The 20474-nt window shown below is 39.5% G+C and overlaps 1 protein-coding gene and 1 pseudogene across 1 annotated transcript in view; one reads left to right on the top strand and one right to left on the bottom strand.

The window, feature by feature from the left end:
* Window positions 1–20474, top strand: part of ARID2 (AT-rich interaction domain 2) — a 119371-nt gene that overhangs the window by 64567 nt on the left and 34330 nt on the right. The window contains 9 exon segments of the mRNA XM_042468106.1: window positions 2044–2177; window positions 2299–2517; window positions 6484–6551; window positions 9363–9429; window positions 9513–9763; window positions 12202–12298; window positions 12386–12595; window positions 14965–15132; window positions 17746–17821. Coding sequence (XP_042324040.1) covers window positions 2044–2177; window positions 2299–2517; window positions 6484–6551; window positions 9363–9429; window positions 9513–9763; window positions 12202–12298; window positions 12386–12595; window positions 14965–15132; window positions 17746–17821 — 1290 coding nt within the window.
* Window positions 14426–14556, bottom strand: LOC121932343 (annotated as a pseudogene).

Raw genomic sequence — 20474 nt, 5'->3', positions numbered from 1 at the left:
GTGGCTCACTCCTCTGTAATAGGATATAGAATTTCAATCTAATTATTATTATTATTATTATTATTATTATTATTATTATTATTATTATTATTATTATTATCCTTCCCTTCTCCCAGGACTGGGACTCAGGGTGGCTTACAACATTAAAAAAAACACCATACAGTTAAAAACATGCAAAAATAGTACATTAAGGCGGGATACAGACCGCCAAAAAAGGGTGGTCTCCTGCCACCCTGGTTTGCTCCGCAAGGGAGCCGCAGTGGACAAACCGCACGGCTCCGTCATGGGACAAAAAGAACCAGCAAAAAGCGGGTTCTTCTTGTGGCACCTTTGTGGTACCGCAATGCGCCAATGTGCAGTGCGGACACTAAGCATCCATCGCGTCAAAATGCTGGCACCCATGTGTACAGGGCGCTGTCATTTTGATGCCCCCATCACATGCTAGGGGTGAGGCCAATATAGACGGTGCGTCCTCGGCCAACCCCTAGCACATGACAGGGGCGCCACAAAGGCCCATATAAATCAGGCCTATAATAGGATTAAATTACTACAATAATTAAAACAAATTCAGTGCTAAAATATCAAATTCTTTAAAAAGATAAAAATGCATAAAATGCATTAAAACAATATAGTACCTCAGGCCATTCTTTTAAAGCATTCTGTTTTGAATGCCTGTCTGAAGAGGAAGGTTTTTGCCTGTTGGCAGAAGGCCATCAAAGAAGGAGCCATTCGGGTCTCCCTGGGCAGGGAGTTCCAAAGTCTAGGGGCAGCCACAGAAAAGGCTTTTTCCTTAATATAGAAAAGGTTTTTGTTTTCTTTCTTAATCACAGGAAGGATGATTACAATCCATGTAGTCATTTTGCCCTGATCCTTAGAACCAGTGCTTCTTAATGTATCAGCTGTATGGGACTAGTGATTTCCCCCACCCACCCCCAGTGTGACTGTGGCTGGTACCATATTTGAGCCCACTGAGTACAGCTGTTTTTTTCTTTTCTGGAAACTCTCCAGGCACTGGCAGCTGTTGCCTTGTGGGCTACTACTGGTCCATGGACCACCACTTTGAGTTACCACTGCTCTATATTGTTATAATTTGAAGGATGGTAAATGTGTTCCTTTTGCCCATTGTCTTCTCCCTTCCCCCTCACATAGTAACTTCTTGGGTCGTTTATTACTTTTCTTTAACCTTTAGTTGTTGTGCTGGCTAAACATTATAAGCCAATAATGATTGGCAGTGTTCAATCTATGATTTCAAATGGAGTTACTGTATATAAGCACTTCTGTAGTTGGATATCATGGCAAACTGTGATTAGTGGGAAAACAGAAATGGATGAAGGAATTAGTGCACAAGAAGGTGAATGCAATGTGCAACTTTGTTTTGTGTACTTGAGCTACCAAACAATGATTGTATGAACTGAACCTTAGTTTTGTGCCAACCCATTGTGTTGTGTGAACTTTGAAAATAGTTTGCATTAAAACTAGGGTCCTGATTTTAGTCTTGCTTCTAGATGTTTGATTTTAACTGTATGTAATGAGATCAAACATTGATTTCTGCCAATATGGGGACATCATGGGAAGGGAAGCCTGAAGATTATGTTCAAGTTTGTGAACAGTTATTTTGCCCTTTAATGGCAGCACCTGAATTATTGCTATCATATGGGTATCAAATTTGTAAAAGATGTAGTCAATCTTTGCCCCCGACTATAGATATATAGGTATATCTGATAAAATTACTCTAAAGCATTGTAGGTGTGGGGAGTTGAAGAAGTTTTAAAATTAGAATTATTTTCAGGGCAATATGATAATACTTAATGTAATTATGGAATGTACTATTTTAAAATTTGTTTTTTAAAAAATATTTCTGTGCTTTCAAACCAAATCTACTGCTCCAGAAGCCCATGTTAATTGAGTGTAGCTAACTAGAAGTACTGAATTAAAATTTATCTCAATAAGCTTTTAAATTGCAGCAATTTTACTATTTCTTCAGCATTATAACCATACAGTATGATATTATTCATAGTGAAAAATCCTTGCTCTTTATTTCAGTTACCTAGAAAAGTACGAGAAAGTGCATCACTTTGGCGAGGATGATGATGAGGTACAACCAGGCAATCCAAAGCCACAACTTCCTATAGGTGCAATTCCATCTTCCTATAATTACCAGCAGCACAGCGTGTCAGGTAAATTTTGAAAAAATAGTTAATAATAGTTGCATTTGTTGTAGAGACCTGGGGGAGGGATGCCCCAAGAGATGATAGGTGCATAGCTAACCTAACTGTGTACTTTTGCCTTTACACATAGATTTTCTTCGACAAAGTTATGGGCTATCTATGGACTTTAATTCGCCAAATGACTATAATAAATTGGTGCTCTCTCTGTTATCTGGACTCCCAAATGAAGTGGACTTTGCTATTAATGTATGCACTCTTCTGTCAAATGAAAGCAAGCATGTTATGCAGCTTGAAAAGGATCCCAAAATCATCACTTTATTACTTGCTAATGCCGGGGTGTTTGATGACAGTAAGTTAATAATTTGAATAACTCTTTAAAGAGTAATTGTACTGCTATATATTGTAGAGCTCTCTTGTTTTCTTTTCTTTAGTTCCTGCATGTCCTGACTATTCCTGCTGCATCAGATCAGTCATTTATCTAGTCCAGTATTCTCTTTGCACCATAAAGACGCTTCTGGGAAGGTTAAAATATAGCATCAAAACAACAGTCTTCCCCTAACATTTTTCTCTTAGCAACAAGCATTCAGAGGAAGACTATGTCTTAATTTGGGCAGTATGGTATAAAATTTATTCTATTAACAGATCTATCCTCCATAAATATGGCCTTCTTATTTTAAAGCCATTTAGACTGCAGTCCTGCGTCTAATTCTGGGTTTAAGCTGTATTGAACTATATTGTTTTTTGAGTAAATATGCAAAGGATTACACTGTTGTAGTACTGACCATCACCCCATCTTCTTATAGTAGATTCCATATACAGATTGAGCACTGCAACTCGAGAAATGTTAAAACCTTCAAAAACCAAAACTTTTTGCTGCCAGCTGCTGCTTCTGCCTTTGAGGTGAAGGTGGTGGTGCTCCATTCATCTCTCAGATCCCCCATCTCTCTCCAGCTTCACATCTTATACATGACACAAGCAGCAAACGAATGAGACATGAGACTGGAGAGAGAGGTGATGTTTTGTGAAATAGTGGGAGCATGGATTCATGTCGAGCATTACACTTGGATTCTTGCCATTTCACAGATTTCCAGTCTCTCTCCAGCTACATGTCTCTCACAAGTATCACAAATACAGTACACGCTACACTAACTGTGCAGTATATTGTGTATTATCTATATGCAAATAGAGATATTCCAAAATTTGAAATACAGAACACTTCTATCCTACGCATTTCAGATAAGGGATACTCAACCTGTATTAATATTATCTGTTATCTGTTTTTAATCCACGGCCAGTTAGCTTCAGCAAAAAGGAGAAAATATTCTCTGTACCCCATCTCTCTATGATAGGTAAAATTTTACCAGTTCTGTCTCTTTAGCACCTTTCCTTCACCAGCATAAATAGTCCCAAGCAGTCAAACTTTTCCTAATAGAGCAGATAAATAATCTTTGTTGTCCTTTTATTGACCTTTCCCCCTGTATAAAGGTCTTTTAAACATGGGGTTATAAAAAGCACACGTACTGTTCTAGGTGTAACTATGGCGCGGGACTGACCGTCCAAAAAGGACGGTCTCCCGGCACCTAGTTTTGGTACGTGGGGAAGCTGCAGCCTCCAGACCGCGGGGCTTCCCTGCAGACCAGAAAGAACCCTCAAAAAGCGGGCTCTTCTTCCAACGCCATTACGATGTCGCAGTGCGCCAATGGCACACTCGCAACATCGTAATGGCGGCATGACGTGCGGACGCTATGCATCCAGCACATCATAATGGCGGTGCCCGTCAGTACAGGTCACTGCCATTTTGATGCCCTCGTCATATGCGAGGGGCGTCTAGAAACGCCGCCCCGAGGCACCCCTTGCACTTGACGAGGGCGTCCTTTTCGGCCTATCTGGACTGGGCCTATATGATCTATTTTAAATAAGGCCCTGTGCAGACCAGCCTTAAAGGCCAGCTTGGGGGCAGAATCAGGGCATAGCGTCCACATGATGCAAACCCCAATTCTGCCTCCAGGGCAGCATGATGCCACTTGCCGCTCCACATAGCGCCCAGCATCATGGTGCTCCTCTGGCGCTCCATCTGCATGACACAGCCCTGAAGGAGCACTGTAAAGCAGTGGCACTGCACCTATTGCACCCTGCAAAGGCCACATTGGGGCCGTGGTGTGCGGTTGTCGCGGTCCCAATCTGGTTGTAAAAGAGACGGATAGAGGCTTCCCCTTTGGGGCCGTCTGCACAGCCCCTAAAAGTGTTAATTCAGAGTGAGTTTTCTTTTCAATCTCTTTTCTAATAATTCCCAGCATGGCATTTTCCTTCCTATCTAGAATAATTTATGCAAATAGTTACTGCATTTATGAGAAGAAGGCACACAAGAGAAGATGAGTATAAGTAGTCAGGTGCATCTAAATATTCCTGCAAACTTTATCTTTCCTTGGAGGGGTGTCCCTTTCTAGCATTGCACCTAACTGATAATTTGGTTTATAACGTTAAACTATGAAATTAACAGGATTATGTGATCACAGTAACCTTATCTGTATTTAGTGTAGTATTTTTGTCCATCATTGTTCAGTTAGGAAATAAGAAATCTCATTGTTTTTTCAGAATCTTGCTATATGTAAAGACTTATTTTTTTTTAACTTTTATGCTTCTTTAAGTTTCATAGTAATTTGAATATTTTTAGTATTCGCTGTAGTTCCTATATATAAAGTATGTGTTGCGTTGCCACCATTCAGTGTAGACAAAGGTATGTTCCAAAATATTGACTAGCTTTGTGAAATTTGGGATTTAACAAATTAGTGACATTAATTTTGTGATCAGGGTGAGTGAGAATCATGCTGAAGAAATATGTCTCTGTAGTCTTCAAAACTGAGCTAGTGATTTTATGTAGCAATACAGCTTGTTGGCACTGAGTGACTAAATTTTTGGTTAGATTCTTTGTATGAGGATGATATCTGAAATTGTATACTTGGGGAGGGCAAAACTAAGCATATTCTGCATAATGTTGGTCTAATATGTAGAGAAATCTCTGCTTCAGAATAGTTGTTAGCATTACCTTTTCTTTCAGGAGGAAAAACCCAGTTTTGTCACATGTCTAAAGTGTGTTCCAGAGGATACGGTTTTTCACACTTGCCTAAAAATGTATTTTGAAAAAATGTATTATTTCAGAATCTATTTATACATGCTATGCTGTATATAGTACTACAGTATATTCCAGAGACCAAATTTTAGGTTAGGAATTCCATACAGCTCCTTACTTTGGTTAAAATAAGTGTCTCAGGGCCGGAGCAGATGGGAGAGAAAAAGCAGTCCCCTCTGGCTGCAAGTTGATTGGGACTGCAGCAGCCGGATTGCTCACTCCCAAATCAGGCCATGGCAGCAGGACCCAACCAGTTCCACCAGGAGTGTGGCTTTGGGCCACGTCGAGGCATGCGTCTTTTGGATGCCGTGCCTCCAAAGCGGCTAGAAGCCACTTCTTTGGGCACATCTGTCCTGGGCCTAATTCAGTTGTATGTAAGAGGTCATATTGACCTGTTTCTAAAAATCACATTTTTAAACTTGAAGAGTAAGGTTTAAAGTTTCAGGTATTCAGGTACATCAGAGGCTGTGATGAAAGGTACTACTCAATATTCATGTGTCCATTTATATAAAGAGGGATATATTTGTGATATGTCCCCCTTTATAACTTGAAAGTTATATCCTTTCCCCTGACAATCACGTCCCCAGTTTCATTGCAGTTGTCACACTAGCTCCTTCTAAGAAAAAATCTTTCTTGAAAAATTCAAATAAAAATTCAAATATGAGTTTGAGATCAAAGTAAGTAGAATTGCAAGTAAGCAAGTTACCTTGAATGTTATTTGCATAATACGTTTTGAGCACAACGCTTGAATTTTCATAGCTCAGTTTGTTTCTTCAGAATAAATTTGGGGTTAAGTTATTGTTTTGTTTTTGCTTATTCTTCTGGCATATGGTACAAATATAGCATATATATATTCTTATTTTTCAGAAGCAATGAGAATAAAATATTTCTGTAATGTCAGTTCAGTTAGCCCAGTGTGTGTAGCCTTTGAATTTTACTTTAATTGTGGACTGGGCCTTATGAGAAGAAATCTCTTTTCTTCTATCCTTGTTGTAATCTATGATTTCCTCAACCCATTCAAAATAAGGCACTTTTCAGGATAATTAAAAAAAATCTATGCCATTTCCAATGAATTGCAATACTAATACTACAGTATAGTAAATCTGATATTTTCAAATTATTTGTAATATTATCAGCACTGTTCATGGAAAAAAACCTGTAACTTGAATGCTTTTTAACTTGTAGCTTTAGGTTCATTTTCTACTGTGTTTGGTGACGAATGGAAGGAGAAAACGGATAGAGATTTTGTTAAGGTAATTTTTATGGTTTTAAAAAGAGCTTATCAAAAGTATTTTTGTGAGAATACCATATTAATTCTTCATCAGTGTATTTTGTCTTAAGCAGTAGTCACATACTAAGGAAAACAATAAAGGAATGTCTAAGGATGGAACAGGATGGAAAGCATTGAGTTTTTTCAAGTAAAATAAGTGAGAGAGAGAGTTATAGGAAACTTTCATCATCTGGATGACAGTAAGAGATAATAGAGAGACTGGATTATTATAGACCACAGTTAAATTCTGAATCTTTTTAATGAAAAAATGTGAAAATATTTTTTAAGTTGTTCACTGGTTTCCTGAAATATACTATATTTTGTTTTGATAGAATATTGAGTGTTATTTCCCCAATTATAAATAGCAGTGTGGGTCGTTGTGGCAGCATGAGTCTGCCAAATGCTCATGATTTCATCACCACCATTGATACCCTCTGCTTCCACTGCTGCATTTCTTGTTCAGGCTACACTGGCCTCCCTGGAGTTCCTGCTACAGCTAGTTACTCACCCCCCCCCCCCCCCAGTGAAAATGTTGTAGTGAGTGGGTGCCTATTCTGTGCTCACCTGTGATTTCCAGTGAGGAGACACCTTGCAAAATCTGGCATAATGAGCACCTTCAGCTCATCTCCTAGTTGAAGGTGGATGTGCAGGTACACTGCCTATCCAGACTCCCTTTCAGAAATACACCTGCCACTATCTGCAGGAAAAGCATTTCATACTAGGTAAGGAGGCAGATCACTGGCAGCTGATGGAGTATCATCAGCTGGAGAGCCTTCCTGGGAGCAGAGTGAAGGCTATACCAGCATTGGATGGGAATGTCTATGCCAAGGAGACACTGAACTCTGTGGTCTGCTCTGGGCAGAGCTAGCATAGTATCAGTTAAATCTGTACTAGTAGGCAGTAGATAACAACCAGTAGGAGGCCTTGTCTCCTCTTGTATGCCGTTTCCTTGTCTAGTGTCCTTGTCTAGGTCCCTGCCTAGTTCTCTTCCTCTGGTTTATCCCCAAAATGTATTTCTTTAAATACAAAGTTGGAGGGGATGGATTTGACAGAAGTGTGGAGAAATGTACATGGTTCTCCCATAGTGGAGTGGCACTCTGAGTCCTGTGTGTTCGTGTTATATGTGGATGGGTGTATGAATCTGACCAGTTTCATCATTTGAAACAATTGAGTCTGAGAAAGATACTTTCAAGAATATCTCACAGATCAGTGTTAGCATAAATAGAATAGCTAGAGTATGTTGTGGGTGTTTTCCTTTTCCTTTTTTAAAGTAAGACACTTGGCTGTATTCCAGAATCTATTTATACAGGCTATGCTGTATATAGTATTACAATATAGTTACAAAATTAAACTGCTTGAAAGATGCCATTTAGTAACACTGCTTCTAAAAATATCTCTATGTGGGAAATCCTGATTTTCCCTTTTCTTTAATTTTAAATAGACCATCTTATTTAGTGATACATAGGCGCTATCCAGACTGGCGCAAAGTGCCGGCCTGGATACGTGCTAGGGTTGCCTCGGGACGTTCTTTCCAGGCGCCCCACAACCCTAGCACGTAACCACGGCGTTGTAATGGCGGTGCCCTGTCTACATGGGCGCCGCCATTACGATGTCATGTTCACGCCGCAGCCAAACGACGTGGCACGGACATGACGTCCTGGCACCCTTTCAGCGGCGCCAGAAGGAGCTCTGTTTTGGAGCTCCTTCTGCTGCGTGTATTGCTGACGCAGCCTTTAAACGGCTGTGCCAGCGATACAGAGAGAAAGGGGATAAGCAGCCCCTTTCTCCCTTTCCCCGCCGATGTCAGGGTGTTGGGGCATAAAGCCCCAAGGACACCCCTTTCCAGGCCGCGGGGAAGTGCCGTTTTGCCGCTTCCCCGAGGCCAGGAAAAATGGTGGATCAAGGCCTCTGGGGCTGCCATTGTGGCAGCTGAGGCCCCGATCCATCGGGGAAAGGGGCGTGTGCAGGCCGCCCCAAAGGGGCGGTCTGTATCCTGCCATAGATGTCTTTTTAAAGGAGTATAGTATGTAAACAGCATGTAAACCCACCTTGAATCTCATTGTGGGAGAAAGCCGGGATATAAATCCATGAAATAAAAGAAAATGAATAAACTTTTGAAGTATTATTTCTGGTAGTTTACATTTAATAGAAAATAGATTTTGCTTGGAGAAATAAGATTGTTAAAGTTGTTTAGTTATATACTTTACATTTTGTTTTCTTCCTCAACATTAATATTAGTATAGCTGCTGCTTTCCTGCCTTTAAATATAAGTTTCTTGACCAAGCAGTTTTTAAAACAAAAGAAAGAGATATATGGTGTTAAACAAAACCATCTTAGAATAAATGGGAAAGGGCAGATGGTCTCAACATATAACAAGATTAAAGAATATTATAGCATTGGCCATAAAGTTTTAAAGAAGATAGATGAGGCACATTAAACTAAGGATGCCACCATCTGGCCTTGAAAACAGGAGATATATTAAAGAAAGGCACAAGAGGGTGAAATCCTGAAAGTGCACAGTTCTGTCCTGCATACACTTTGGTCTTCTCAATAGGCATTTAGCTGTTGAAGGCAAAGAAGCATTTTGGGGTCAGAAGCCTGTAAACCTATGCCAAAATACAATATTATTTTTATTGCCATGGTTTTTTCCCTCCATGCACAGAAATTATGTATTTATCAAGGATACAATGGTATCATTTTTGTTCCATTGCTATATTATACTTGCTTTTTTATTAGAAAAAAATACGTAGTTGAAGGTAACTTCATACTAAAACATTCATTTATTTTTGTGCAGTTTTGGAAAGATATTGTTGAAGATAATGAAGTACGTGACCTTATTTCTGACAGAAACAAATCTCAAGGTGAGTAACATCAAATAAACATTAGACTATATCCGCTGTATCTAGAGCAGAGGCCATTAAAATGAATATCTTATCTCTTATAGATACAGCTTCAGAAGACTGGATATGGGAGTCTTTATTTCATCCACCACGCAAATTGGGCATTAATGATATTGAAGGACAGCGGGTTCTCCAAATTGCAGTGATTTTACGAAATCTTTCCTTTGAGGAGGGAAATGTTAAACTCTTGGCAGCTAATCGTACCTGTCTTCGTTTCTTGTTACTTTCTGCTCACAGTCATTTTATTTCTTTAAGACAGTTGGGGCTTGACACATTAGGAAACATTGCTGCAGAGGTAAGAAAGGTGTTACCTATAAATTAGTAGCTTAAATCACAAATGTTGAGAGAGTTTAAATATTTGGAACTTGCATATTAAAAAGAAACAAATGGGTATTGGTGATTTTTCAGGTTTTTTCCTGTTTCATACTATTTCTTCAAATATTTTGTAGCAGAACAAATTGGATCCAGACTGTCGTACCTAAAGTAGAACCATTGAAAACAGTGGAACTGCTTGGTCATGACTGAAGACTTGACCCAACCTGCAATTTGTTGTTTTTTCAGAACATTTATTTCTGTATACGGGGATATTACTTAATGCATCTTACAGTGGGAATAATGAGTTTGATTTAAAATTGTGGTTTGCATGAGTGAGATTAAAACACTAGTTTTTCCTCTGCCACATCAACATGTGATAATGTTTATCAGTATTCCAATTGAAAAGATAATCTGAGACAGTAATTTCCAACATAAAAAAATACCATATTTACTACTAAAATAAAAAGACACAAATTGCTAGTAACAGGAGTTTCTAAACACCTCTGAGAATTAATGCCTCAAAGAATTCTCTTAATGCATTTGATGTGTTCTTGGTCACAGTGGAAAACTGTGCTTGCCACTTTCTTTCTAGTGCATGTGAAAAAACATGATGTTTCATTTCTTTGATTGATGGATTGATTGATGTTTCTATGCTGCTCAACTGGCAGTGGCCTCAGGGCAATTTACAAATATAAGAACCACAGTCATTAGAATGTCCGATAATACAGTAAAAATAAATAGCTGAAATGGAATTAAGGAGATAAAGTACTAGAATATCAAAATATTTTTTAAATGATGCTAATATGTCTGCCAGAAGAAAGTCTTAGTTCAACAGCTAAGTATTATAATCAGCTAATGACTATTCAAGAAGATAATTTTTTTTAAAATTCTGGAACAGCCTTGCTTCCTTGGGAGTAAGTCTCATTAAATTTAGGGCAATCATTTCTAAATAAATAATATTTATTATCCCCAGTATATTTTAAAACTATTGACAGACTTCTGTGTTTACTCCAAATCCAGAGTTAGCCAGGAGTGAAGTGCCTAGGCCAGGGTGGTATGGGAAAGAGAACTGTTTTTGCACCCCTGGCAGCTGCACCATGTGTAAAAATAAAACCAAAGTCATGTGGCATTTTAATAGCAATTCTGACTGCTTTTAAATAGATTTTGAGGCCAAAACAGGGTCAGTCTTTTTTTAAAAAAAACCTAGTGGCTCCAAGGACTTATCAGGACCATCTTGGGAATTCCAGTGGTCAGAAAAAGGAATTTGGGGGCCACATAGATCCTGTGGCTCATACTCTCCTTACCCTTTACCTAGTGCAAGATACAATAATGTTGAGCTTTCCAGATGTTGACAAATTACTACTCCCCTCATTTGCTGTGCTGACTAGAGCAGATGGGAAGTGGAAATTAACAAGGACATAATCTAGATCCCAGTCCTACCGAGAACAAGAAATACGTTTTACTGTGTTTGTTGAGGCTTACTGTTGGAAAAGTGCATACAGTTTTTCAGGCTACAGTCCTAGCACATTTAGTTGCCAGTAAATCCCATTAAAGTTAGTTATATCAATTATATTAGTACAGTGTCTTTAGATGCAATAATGGCAAATTTGAGCAACCCATGGATTGAAACAAAACGTTTATTTATTTTTAACTTGCAATGGCCAGAGTAGAGGCTGAGGCAAGACCTGGGCAAGCTGATACCTCCCTTCACCATGGATGTGTATCCCATCACAAAGCCATAGTTGGAACATAAACCTCTTCCTCACTCTCCTTCCCACCTTCATATCACAAAGCTGCTGCCAACATTTAAACACCGCCTTACTCAGTTTCCTACCACTCTCATAAAGAAGCCTCAGCCAGAATTTAAACTCATTCTGTTTCTTACTGTCTCACAAGGAAGCCTCTCCAGAATTTATACTCCTGCCTCACTTGGTTTCCCACCTTTACACAAAGAAACCTCTGATAGAATTTAAACCCCTTTCCTGCCAATACACCTTCTTGCCCCACTCCATCTGCTGCCCATCCCTGAGATGGATAGGTTTCAAAGGGATTTAAAATTTGGCAGAAGCTTTCTGGTGGGAGGGCTGAAAAGGTAGGGAACAGGGTCAGGGAAGTGTTTAAATTCTGGCAGAGCCTTCATAATGGGAGTTAGTTTTTTAATGTTAAATGCTGACTTGAGCATCTGTGGTTTTTGGTATGTGCTGTGAGTTCTGGAACCAAACCTCTGTGGATACTGAGGGCCCACTGTACTGAATTATTTGCATACTTATTTCTCTGTACTCCCAAGGTAAATCCCATTGATTTTAGCCTTTGAAATTTTTGATTATTGAATTTCCCCCCTTGTTATTTCAGTAACTAAAAATATGAATAGTTCCAGCCATTATAAATGATACTAAATTGTGTTTCTTTTTTCTTCAGCTACTGTTGGATCCTGTTGATTTCAAAACAACTCATCTAATGTTTCATACTGTTACAAAATGCTTAATGTCAAGAGATAGATTCTTAAAAATGAGAGGTAAGTTCTTATGCAGTTACACCGTCTAATCTGGATGGGTAGACAATGATTTTTTGCCTCTAAAATATGTCTGTTTGTGTGTTTTAGGCATGGAAATCCTGGCTAATCTTTGTAAAGCTGAAGACAATGGTGTCTTAATTTGTGAATATGTAGATCAAGAGTCCTATAAAGAAATAATCTGTCATCTAACATTGCCTGATGTACTACTTGTTATATCTGCTCTGGAGGTGCTTTATATGCTCACTGAAATGGGTGAAGTAGCTTGCACAAAGATAGCTAAAGTTGACAAAAGTATAGGTGAGTGAGCCATTTTTTAAAATGCTGGGCAGAAACAAATGTCATGGATAATACATTTAATATGTTTTCTATGACATAATGGAGAAGCAGTGCTATTCAGCATGGGGAGAGGTTTGGTCTTGACTCAGGAGACCAAGGTATATATTACAATATATCCAGAGTGCACAACCTTTTCAGCCATGTAGACAGCATGCTTAAGGTTCATTCATTCATATCCCATGATCTCGATACTGATCTGTATGAAAGTTACTAGGGATAAAACTGGACATCAGTTATCAGTGGTAAAATAAGTAGAATTCAGAAAAAATTGGCAGTGGCAGAGGGAGGTTTGGGCAACCTAAAGAGTTGTCCTATCAAAGAGAAGGTAGGGTTGTCTCAGGTTTTGCAGCCCTGCATTATATCCTTAACTCATTATGCTGTGGCTTTGGCCAGTTCCTGTCTCCAGCACTGTAATATTGACATCTGTATACAACTAGACAGACAGATATTAACACAACAAGAATTATAAACTTATTTGTAAAATGAAAATCATAAAATCGTGGAGTTGGAAGAGATCACAAAGGCCATCCAATCCAACCCCCCTGCAATGCAGGAACTCTCAGTCAAAGCATACCTGACAGATGGCCATCCAGCCTCTGTTTAAAGACCTCTAAGGAGGGAGACTCCACCACACTCCGAGGGAGTGTGTTCCACTGTCGAACAGCTCTTACTGTCAGGAAATTCCTCCTAATGTAGAGGTGGAATCTCTTTTCCTGTAGGTTGCATCCATTGCTCCAGGTCCTAGTCTCTGGAGCAGCAGAAAACAAGCTAGCTCCCTCCTCAATATGACATCCCTTCAAATATTTAAAAAAGACTATCATATCACCTCTTAACCTTCTCTTCTCCAGGCTGAACATCCCCAACTTCCTAAATCATTCCTCATAGGGCATGGTTTCCAGACCTTTCACCATTTTAGTTGTCTGCCTTCAAACATTCCAACATACAACAAGTTAAAGATGGTATATACATATCATCAATGTGCATGTAACTAATTACTAACTTAGACGACTTAATCTAAACTCTTTACACCATCATGACAGAACCCAGAATGAATGAAAGGGTTCTGACATTGGACACGCTCCAGTTTCTCAACATCCTTTATAAATTGTGGTGCCCAGAACTGGACACAATATCCCAGGTGGGGCCTGACCAGAGCAGAATAGAGTGGCATTATTACTTCCCTTGATCTAGACACTATACTTCTGTTGATGCAGCCTAAAATTGCATTGGTCTTGTTAGCTGCCGCATCTCACTGTTGACTCGTGTTCAGCCAGGTGTCGCCCATTCTATATCTCTGCATTTCATTTTTCCGCCCTAAGTGCAATACCATACATTTCTCCATGTTGAAATTCATTTTGTTAGCTTTGGCCCAGCTTTCTAGTCTGTTCAGGTCATTTTGAATTTTGATCCTGTCCTCTGAGGTATTAGCTACTTCTCCTAATTTTGTGTCATCTGCAAATTTTATAAGTATGCCCCCAATTCTGTCATCCAAGTCATTGATAAAGATGTTGAATAGCAGTGGGCCCAGGACAGTCCTGTGGGACCCCACTGGTCACTTCTGTCCAGGGTGAAAAGGAGCCATTGTTGAGCACCCTTTGGGTTCGTCCGGTCAACCAATTACAAATCCATGTAACAGTTACCTGTCTAGCCCACATTTTACAAGCTTGTTTGCAAGAATGTCATGGGGAACCTTGTCAAAGGCATTACTAAAATCAAGATATACTATATCTACAGCATTTTCTTCATCTACCAAGCTGTTAATTGTATCAAAGAAAGAGATAAGATTTGTCTGGCATGACCACAAATTATGCAGTCGAATTTCCCGTATTTAGGGAAATCACAGGGGTCAGCACACCAGGAGTGCATTGGATGAGCCTCACCTGGGAAATGCCATACATTGTTCCAAAATCCCATACATTTTTTAGCAAGGAGGTTCAGGTTCTTTGCACAAAGTAAATAATGTTAACCAATAGGTTATATAAACTTTTTACACATATTGTTCTGTCCGAAGTTGTGGAACATAGGTAGGTTTCAAGGAGTAATACTCTGACAATACCGTGGTAAATAATAGGGTAAATAACAACCAAGATTATAGGGTTTTTTTGGGGGGGGGGCTATATGGCCATGTTCTAGAAGAGTCTGGCATCTTTTCTCTGAAGATGCCAGCCACAGATGCTGGAGAAACATCAGGAATAAACTCTTCTAGAACATGGCCACATAGCCCAAGAAACCTACAAAAATCTATGCATCAGTTGTATATAGAAATTTCATCAATTTATCATCCTTGTGTGTTCGTACAATAATTGTACTGATTGATATTTCCATTTCAGATACATTAGTATGTTTGGTTTCAATGGACATTCAGATGTTTGGACCTGATGCACTCAGTGCAGTAAAACTTGTTGAACATCAGAGTACCAACCACCAGGTCCTATCTGAAATTAGGCCACAGGCAGTGGAGCAAGTTTCATCACAAGCACATGCACCTCCTGTCCCAGGTTAGTATTTCACTTACACAGTAGATTTTATGTAGGGTATCTTTTATTGTGTGTTTCTGCCTTTAACTTTTTTGTAGAGACAGATTTCTGAATCCCAAAAAGAGACACTTGTCCCTGCTGGTTGTAACATATTTTTAAAGTGGTTTGTAAATATTTTTTTATTTTAGCAAAGAAGAGTATCACAGAAGTTGTCTCATTCTCCAGTAGGTACATGTCAGCACAGTCTATATCCAACTGTGAGAGAAAACCCATCCCAGTTCTGGTTTTGTCAAATTTCAAAGCAGAGTTCAGTGCTATGAAAAGCTGAGGTAATTTTGCCAGTGCTTCATTCCAGCCAATAATAATAATAAAAATTACACAGCCTCTCCCACAGGATTGAGGTGGCTTACAACATCAAATAAAATGCGGTATAAAATACATCATACATTAAAATACATTCTATTATTCCCTCCCCCCAACTATACCATAGTAAAATATAATTAAAACAATTAAAATTAATCATATACTTTTAAAATCCACATGTCTATATCTGGAATTTGTTCTGTTACAATGTACTGACGAGAAATAGATGGAATTGATAAAGATAAAAGGAAGGAACAACAATGTAAATATGTAAATTTAAATAGGAGCTTAGTATCGTAACAAAATGTATTTTACAGTATTATGTAAAAAATTAATAAATATATATTTAAAAAAATTAAAATTAAAATCATGCAATCAAATCAGTCAGAGACGGGGTGGACAATTTTGGGAATTTTCTGTAATGGTCCATGTTCATGGGAGACTAGGTGGATTACTCGGGGAAGGCCTGCCGGAAGAGCTTTTTTAAAGCTGTCAAGGTTGGTAAAGTTCCGGATCTCCTCCGACAGGCCATTCCATAGTTTGGGAGCTGCAGATGAAAAGGCCCACCTGCATGAGGCACACTGTTAGCGAGTCAATCTGGCCAGAGTTCTTGTACACTATTTGAATATTTAATTTATAATATTAGTTTGACCTTTAAAACATATTTCCATATAATGCACGGCTTTTGGAAATGAGTACAGGACTGTACTCTTTCAACTGGTTTTAAAGAGTAATCTTTATTGATGAATATGCTACAAGCAGAAAGCGGTCTTAGAATTTGCAATTCTTTTACTAACCAAGTCAAATACTGAACTTCACTTCTTTTGTGACAACATCTAAACATATTCTTGTATATTGCAGAAAATATCTCTAAAACGAAACTCAGGGGTGGAACAGATGGCTGTGAAGGGGCTGCTTCAAGTGACCCCTGAGAAAGCTCGATCAGGGCTGCAGCAACCACATGCCGCAACCCCACTCAGCTTTTTGTGTCAGCAAAAAGCTGATTTTTCTGCGCCATGGTGGCTTTAAGGCACTCCTGTGGCATGCTGCATCTAAACACCATGCCACCAGGGCGCCCAGAAGCCAGTCCATGTGGGGGCAACCAGCTGACATGAAGCGCACGTCGTGCATACGCCATGCTTCCAAGCCAACTGGAAGCTGTCTTTTCATGCCGGTCTTTTTCCAGATCTCAGTCACTTTCTTCCCAAGACTTCCCCCACCACTAATGTAACCCTTAACATGACCTGAACATCTGCTCTGTAGCTTCTTACTGGGCACAAGATAAAATGCATTGGCAAGCACAAAGGCCTTCACATGTAAATTCTCCCTTTGTCATGTTTATATATAATATGTCACAGTGTAATGTTACCTCAGTTCCTTGATAGATGTTGATGTGTAGATCTTGTAATGGGAAGTAGAGATCTTGTGATGAAAAAAGTTTTGTTTCAGGCTCTTCTCCATGATTTGTGTCATGTGAACACATAATCATTGTAAAAACACTAACTGCTATTTTCAGTGTACTATCAGATCCTGTCTGATGTTGAAAGCTAAGCAGGGTCGGATGGGAGTCCACCAATGAACACCAGGTGCTACCAGCTACATTTCAGAGGAAGAAACGGGCAAAACTATGAGTGTTTCTTGCCTAAGAAACCCTGTGAAATTCATAGGGACACCATAACCTAACAGTCAACTTGAAGGCACACGCGTGTGCATGCACACACACACACACACACACACACACACACACATATACCTTTTCACAAAAGATGGTGCCTACATGCAGCAAATAGGGCTTGTCATGGGAATGGGAGTTTGGCTTGAACAAAAGAGAGAAAGAAGGCTAGATTTGTGAGATGGGATAGACACATACTTCCTGTTCCAGCTGTGGCCTGCAGTGCATGTATATCAGGAAGTGGGAGAAGCAAAAGAGTTTTCTTGAAGCTTGTGTTGACCCCTCTGTGGGAGGATGAATTATTCCATTAAAATTGATAGTGGCATTTAACTGTATTGGGTGTTATGATTTCTTATGATAATTAGTTTTATTAACAACCAGAGCAGATTTGTTTTATGTGGTCCATTTCCAGCTAGTTCAAAACATGTCTGCTGATTGGTAGAATTCCAAACTTGCTAATTTCCATGACCTTTCGAACTACTGTTGTGAGGTCTCATATAGTTGCAAACAATTATGATTGAGTAGTAGGGATGAAAATGAGACAGAAATAATTTGCTGAAGAACCATTTTTGACCTTGACTTTTATTTCTTTTCCATAGCATCAAGAACACCACAACATGTGGCTCCACCACCAGGAATAGTAGAAATAGACAGTGAAAAATTTGCATGCCAATGGTGAGTATAGTCGACTCTCCAGGTGCACAAACTCTGCATCGACAGATACAACCATCCATAGCTTGAAGGGGTGAAGCAGACTGGCAGGAGTGGATGACCCACTCTCAAAGTGGGCCGCCACCACAATCCCAAATGAGCGGCCAGCAGGAGCAGTTTTCACTTCTACTTTTGCCAACTGCTTTGGGATACCTTAGGCAACCTCAGAGTGGCTGCTGGCCACTCTGGGGGTGTGCATTATTATTATTATTATTATTATTATTATTATTTTATTATTATTAAGCTTTATTTATATAGCACTGTAAATTTACACAGTGCTGTATTTTTTCTCTCCCTCTGAGGCCTGGACCAAGGCAGATGGACTGGAGGGAGGAATCTTCTTCTTAATCAAGGCCAGGCCCGATGGAGTTGGGTCTGCCGTTTCACTCCCTCCAAGATACCATGGAGGGAGGGCTCTTCTTGAGGCTAGGCCTGATGAACTTGGGCTTGCCTTTTCACTCCCTCCAGGCTGGATGATGTCAGTTGCCATGGAGGGAGGGCTCTTCTGCTTCAGGCTAGCCCTGATGGAGTTGGGCCTGGCTTTTCACTCCCTCCCAGGCCAGATGATGACAGTTGGCATGGAGGGGAGGGCTCTTCTTCTTGAGGCTAGCCCTAATGGAGTTGGGCCATGTCCATGGAGTTGCACGCCTTGTCCCCAAAGCGTCTGGAAGCTGCTTTTTTGGCCCGTGTGTTCCGGGCTGAAAATATTTAAAACATAAAATTCCAAAAAGCAAACCTTCATGTCGCCATTTTATATAAGGGACAAAGTTTTATTACACCATTGTATGTAATGAGATTTGAGCATCCACAGATTTTGGTATCTAGAGCAGTGGGGTCCTGGAACCAAATCTCAATGGATTCCAAGGGTCCACTGTATAGAATTCTGTTCAAGCATTTGTACCCCTCATGAAATATTCTAGCTTGTTTTATTCATTTTTAGAGTTTCTGTTGTTGGTGCTGTTATAGTTGTCATCACTAAAAACGTAAAGCAAAAATATTGTAATCTTGGTTTTTAAAAAACATTTGCCGATTTGTTCAAATGTTTGCTGTATTTCACCCACTGCTGTTTGGTAAGTGGGGACTGGGGGATCAGGAACTACATAGAAGCATAAATACAGTGCTTGTGCATTTGTAAGTTCCCAACAGGATTCTGGCCATTGTTTTTTAGGTTTTTATTTGTGGTCTTGAAGCCTATCTCTAGAAAAGATGAAATCACTTTGCATTTAAAGTTCTTCAGTGTTCAGATAATAGCATGCAAATGAAATTTAGTAAGATTATTTAACTGTACTTTCCAGCATTGTTTTGAGTTTGCTGGTGTCTTAAGATGTGTGCTAAATATTTTGTATCTTTTTCCTCATAAGATGTGTTTCATGTTTAAATATTATCATGTTTTTTTCTTTCATAAGTGCCAGTGAATTTTTACACAACTTCATTTTGATCCATAACATTTATTAATGTTAATAACATTAAGATAGGTTGGAAATGTTTATACTGACATAAAAGAGAAATAAAACATTTGTATTGAACCAACTTTTTGGTAGTTTTTTAAAAGCTTTAAAAGATACATAAATACGGTACTTATACTGTACACATTCAACTATAAGTCAACCTCATGGATAAGCTGAGGTCAACTTTTGGAGGCAAAAGTATGGATTTTGGTATGCCCCATGGATAAGTCGCGGGTCAAACTTCCCGAGGTGTGGACAAGCTGCAGGGAGATTGCATGCCCTGCCCAGCCTCTCCACAGTGGGGCTTTCTCTCAGGGAGATAGCTGGGCTGGAAAGAGGCTTCTGGTGACCTTTCCTGGCCACTCCCCAGCTGGGCTCCTTCCCTGGAGAAAAAGTCTGGCCATGCTTCTTCGGCCAGGGAGAAGCAAGCAATCACCCTCCCTAGCCAGGCTCCTTCCCTGGGAAAAAAAGCCCAGCCAAGGAGAGGCTTTTGAGTGAGCAATCGCCCTTCCTAGCCTCTCTGTAGCCAGGCTCCTTTGGCCAAGGAGAGGTTTTTGGGTGGGTGATCACTCCCCAACCGGATGTTGCTTGTGGAGGCAGCCTGGCTAGGGAGAGGCTCGGGCCAATTACTGTATTGACCCATGTATAAGTTGACCCAGGTTTTTTGGGTCAATTTTTTGACCTAAATTTCTCAACTTATACACAAGTATATATGATAACTTTTGGTTTTTCATGAGGCCAATTCAGAACTACGTTGAACTAGTTTATGATTAATTTTGAACACAAAGTATAATCATAATGAAGTAATATTTATTTCTGTATTGGATTTATATCCCACCTTTCACCCCCAAAAATGGGATTTAAGGCTGATTGGATAGTTTCTAGCCCTCCCAAATAACTTTTTGCCATTATACTTGCCTTAGAAAACGTCTTACCTATTTTTAAAAATAACTAAACTTGTTGTTAATGGCTACTTTTTAAAAATCAGGAGTGCTACCAACTGCTAGCCTGTGGTATAAAATACACCCCCCCTTCCACCTTGTCACAGGCTCAACACACAATGCATGAAGTAGCATAAGGTATTGTACAGACACAGAGGTTTTATGTCAGTGATTTTAGAATGTGCTTATTGAGTTTAAATATTTTAAAATTAGAGTAACATTAAGAGG

The sequence above is a fragment of the Sceloporus undulatus genome, chromosome 5 (genome assembly GCF_019175285.1).
Source record: "Sceloporus undulatus isolate JIND9_A2432 ecotype Alabama chromosome 5, SceUnd_v1.1, whole genome shotgun sequence".
NCBI classification, from domain to species: Eukaryota; Metazoa; Chordata; class Lepidosauria; order Squamata; family Phrynosomatidae; genus Sceloporus; species Sceloporus undulatus.
The sequence above is the reverse complement of the archived record's forward strand: the minus strand, read 5'-3'. Positions and strand labels throughout refer to the sequence as shown.